This window comes from Adiantum capillus-veneris, chromosome 7 (genome assembly GCF_014529385.1).
Source record: "Adiantum capillus-veneris isolate H3 chromosome 7, ASM1452938v2, whole genome shotgun sequence".
NCBI lineage: Eukaryota > Viridiplantae > Streptophyta > Polypodiopsida > Polypodiales > Pteridaceae > Adiantum > Adiantum capillus-veneris.
The window spans coordinates 136,387,148-136,391,755 of NC_140937.1; the positions used below are offsets into that span (position 1 = coordinate 136,387,148).

Sequence of the window (4,608 nt, forward strand, 5' to 3'; positions counted from 1 at the left end):
TTATCTTGCTGCAGAATTTTATCCCTGCAATCCAGATGAGTTGAGTTTGAGAATCAAGTCTTTGAGAACTTGTCTCATGTTTTTCACACCTCTCTACAAGCTCAACAGCATGTTATACCAGTACAGAAATTTGAACCTCGTCACTTATTGGACTGCGCAAGGCAGTCTTGATGCCTTCTGTGTGGAGCAACAATAGTGAAGAGCTCCATTCTCAAACTCCTGATTTCATATGCGGAAATGAGAGCCATGCTGCATGAGTGCTATTTCTTATAGAAATAGCCAGTGGCTGGATAAAGACATCCATGGCAAGTCCACTGGTTGACATACATCTACCAAATCACATCCCTGTCTGGCAAATGGCAACCAGCAGATTTGCCGATGTCTCTTCGACCACATGAAAAAATACCTATATCAATGCATGCTGCATATTATCATGTCTTAGCACAGGTGATGAGATTCAGCAGTGCATGGGACCATGAGATCCTCATCACATATGGAGAAAACTCGGGCTGCCGATCTGGGCAGGTTTGCAAATTGGGTAGTGTGGCGGCCAATCCATATGAGAAAAAGAGTGCAGCACAGAAAGTGGGACATAGTACAAGATTCTCATATATTTGACATAGTTCATCAGTGTAAAGGTACAAAGTGCCCACAGGTGGACTCAAAATTGGCAGCCAATCCTAGGAAGCTAGCACAGTACAGATTTGACAGAAAAAATGTTGTAGAAGTGCTATAATATACAGTCATGAAGAGAATCACTTAAAACCCAAGTGATCAATGAGGTGGGAATGACAGGGCCAAGTCTGGCATATTGTCACTCCAACAGGTGGGGAGAAAAGGACAAGAGACATGACCTCATCTCATTCATGATCTAAGCCATCCTTCACAAGTTGTTCGGCACTCTCCGCATCTCGTGAGTCACCAAAAACTGGCAAACTGCGCTGCACTGGTACATAGACAACGCTGTGAAGCTCTTTTTCCATATGCGAACAATAGCTCTCAAACACATATGCCGTAACTTGAACTCGAAAATCAAGACAAAATAGAAAATTGAGCTCCAGCTTGTTCAATTCAGCATTGCTTATTCCCCCTACTTTGGCATAGAATGCATTGTTGAAGTGCCTGCCAAGAAACAAGGGACCCTGAAATGTCAGAAAGTCTCATGGTAGCAACTCACAGTATCTCGAAGGCAGCAGCTTGAGACAAAGAATTACAACTTCATGAATTTGCCATGTCAAAAATGCATATGAGATGTATGGACCTACTGAAACGGAACACTTCGCTGCTATTTCAATGACCTCACTAGAAGCTAGCTAAATGAACCAAATGTGTGAAGGTGCCTTTCTTGCTATCCTTGAGCCAAGAAAACCACAAATGGGCACCTTGATAAAAGCCCCAAAAGCAATTAAACTTGCATGGCGCAACATGAAAAGCTGGCAACCAGCATTGTTCCAAAAGAAAGTACATCTTTGAACAACCATTTTTGACACAATCCACACAGATGAGAGAATATAAAGTTCATGGAAATCTTCAATAGTTTTTGAAGTTGTAATTGCCCTGTTTTCCAACTGCTTGTTCTCTTGTATACCCACTGGATTCTTATGTATGCCCACCGGGGGCTGTGTTAAGCATATCGACATGCATTCATCAAGTAGTATGCATACCCCTCACTACCTAATATCAGATCCTAGGCATTCAGTAATAAAATGCACTTCTCTACTTGAGTGCATCCACCAAGCAATTGAATGGCACAGGTTGAAAGGACACATCAGTTTCTAATATCAGATCTTGGGATACAACTCAACTCTTTCAAAATCAAGGTGATTCAGTGGCCGTCCCCCCCCCACCCCACCCCACCCCCCACACATACACACACACGTAACCTCACAGAGGGTGTGTACCAATCTCGGGGGCCGAGTCAACCTTGACACGGGCCTTCTCGCATAGGCACAGAAAATTGCCTTGAGGTCATGTAATACGAGGGCCAATTCATCACTTCCCTTCTTTCACCGACCCTCTCAAACATAAGCACCATTGCTGTGAACCTTATACTAAGATTAGACTTGAGCAGATAGCACTAAAATGTTCTGCAACTGACCTCCCCCAGCTTTTCTACAATTTCCAAACCTTAAGAAAAAACCTTCTACGTATGCTGTAAAGCAGCATATGCGTATTATCCATGAAATTATGAACAGGCATAAAACATGCAAAGAAGACTTTACAAGGACAAGAGACATACACATCATCCACGACCTTGGCAGCAATCATCAGTGATGTGATGAGGAGGCGATGCACATTCATTGAAGTGATGGGTTGGTCCGGTTGTTGGTGGATTAGCCGATCCAAGTAGATGTATGCAACGACAAAGCACGAGAGGCTACTGTTGGTGTACTTATGTATACGTTCCAAGTACTTGCTGACACTGATACCTGGGGCGCGGACACCTTGGAAGCTACTCAACTTCTTGTTATCGTTTTGGTTGACAGAGCTAAGAACAGGAAAGTGCTGTTCATTGCGTGCAATGAGGCGTGTAAGGATCGACGATAAAACTGTGAGGATGTTGGGGGTAACCTTCTCCACAGAGCTTGAGGTGGCATGTGTAGCAGGGGAGGAGGATGTATTGATAGTGGTGGTATCGTTGGTACCTACAGGCGTCCTCTGCTGCTGGTGATGCTGCTGCAAACTGTTGGCGATTTCGTCCCTTTTCCGTTCAGGGGAAACGCTTGGCCGTCTAGTTAGACTTGCTGCATTGAATGATGCTCGCCTTCGCATCGCCATAGCTCTCTTGGGCACCCATTTCAGAAAGTACCCATTACTGCTGAAGAACAAGGGACCATGTGTGTGTGTGCAAGTGCGTGTGCGTGTGATGGGTGTGTGTGTTAAAGTGCTTCAAGCTAAATTGTGCACACAGGATCGTTGGGTGTGTGTGCATGAGTGTGTGTGGTGCTGCCTTGTGGTCTGCAACCCTAAGCCTCAACAGCATTTCCATTTCCACCCTCCAAGCTCAACAACCCGTTACATACCTGCGCTGTACAAAGCTTACAACCCATCGCTCATCTGCGTATGCGAGGAGGCCGTGCTCGCCTCGTGTGTGAAGTTGTGATGTGCAGGCGCATCGTCCTTGGAGAGAGATAATACTAAACAAAGAATAGTTTGACAAAGGGTATGTGTTAAGGAGACCCAGAGAAAGAGCTTGCTACTACCAACAAAAGATTGGAGGTGCCACTTGTGATAGACTTATCCTTTAGGCCAATGAACTTTGCAGGCATTCATGTAGAGTCACATTCGCATGAAAGCAACAAGCTCTGCTTTACTTCACCACAAACACACCGAACTCTACATACCTACACCTTTCACATCAGCTTCCATACACTTTTCTCGCCCATGTAGAATCAAGATCTTAATTTGTCATCACTTCCATTATGTCGTCTTTGCATCTTTTTAATCGAGAGAAATGTTAAGCAAGACTCAAGAGTCAGGACTCATCAAGGTTAACACTGTTATAGAGGTTTTTTGAAGCCCCTTCTTGGTATACTACCTTACATGGTGTATGGTCGTGTCTGCATAAGTAGAGACAGAGAGAAAGCGACCGTGAAAAAGCGTCAAGCGGCTGATAAGAATGGCATTGAGTCTATAGGGTGGAAGGCCTCATGAAAAGTGTCAAGTGGCTCATAAGAATGGGATTGAAGATAGCAAATAATGTGGCAAAAATGTTTCTTTACTTAGCACCTAAACCACCTAGAAACATGGGGCCAACTTCTAGCCAAGGAATGATGGCCTCCCGCCTGAGATGACATGCCCTCACGCTGTCGTACTACCTCCCTTAACTGCCCTCACTCCGCACTCGCACCCTCTTTCCCTTCCCAACTGATGCGTCACTTTCTCTCTCCCCCCTAAGGGGGTGGGGGACATGTCTCTACAAGATGCTCTGAGGGATGGTCTCACGACATTTCCCCAGATGCTTGGCTCTCAGCTCATTGCTCCTGCTCTTGGGCAGGGAGCATCGCCTCCCTCCTCCTTCCCTCAAATTCGAGGTTCTTCCCCTCTCCACACAATGCCCCAGTTACACATCTCAAAGCCATTTCAAAGTAGAACCTTTGCTGAGACCAACTCTCACCCTCATCACCTGGCCTCTGGAGTTGGAATTATGTCAACATTTGCGATGGTAGCAACAGGTCAGTCCCTGCCTTCACATTTGCTCCCTAATGTAGGCGGCCAACAGATTCTCCCCCATGTTCCTTCAGGTATGCAAAGCTTCAAGGTCTCTAATGTCTGGCAAAATATAGATAGCGTCTCTGGTATTGATCCTAGAACCCTGCATGTTCCGCCCCCTGAGCAAGGCTGCAACACACCTCCTTCCCCTCTAGCTAAGATTCCTCCTCATCATACTAAAGCGACTAGTGACAGAGGTCTAGACCCCCCTCGCCTATCTTGTCTCAAACCACTGAGTCTAGTGCAGAACCCCAATTGTTGAAATGAAGCCTCTCTTGTAATTGAAGCTAAATAACTCCAAGCCCGATATTCCTAACTGCAGGAAAGAGTTGTTATTGTCATGTGTCATGGCATAAGGCCTGTAGCAGTGACTTTAAAGCAGTGGATCAACCAATA

At 45.5% G+C, this 4,608-nt stretch overlaps 1 protein-coding gene across 1 annotated transcript; it reads right to left on the reverse strand.

Annotated features, from left to right (window-relative positions):
• Positions 1–593: 593 nt before the first annotated feature.
• LOC147454671 (cyclin-U1-1-like) lies at positions 594–3,203 on the reverse strand. The gene is made up of 2 exons (XM_086516539.1): positions 2,240–3,203; positions 594–1,122 (listed from the first exon to the last, which is right to left on the reverse strand). Exons 1-2 carry the CDS (start codon positions 2,776–2,778, stop codon positions 861–863), a joined length of 801 nt encoding a protein of 266 aa, XP_086372665.1. The 5' UTR covers positions 2,779–3,203; the 3' UTR covers positions 594–860.
• Positions 3,204–4,608: the final 1,405 nt, after the last annotated feature.

Excerpts from the sequence above, each read along its gene's own strand:
- LOC147454671 (XM_086516539.1), bottom strand. The coding sequence starts at position 2,778 with ATGGCGATGCGAAGGCGAGCATCATTCAATGCAGCAAGTCTAACTAGA. Across the intron at positions 1,123-2,239 it reads GCCAAGGTCGTGGATGATGT|GCACTTCAACAATGCATTCT; the intron begins GTATGTCTCTTG and ends GTTTCTTGGCAG.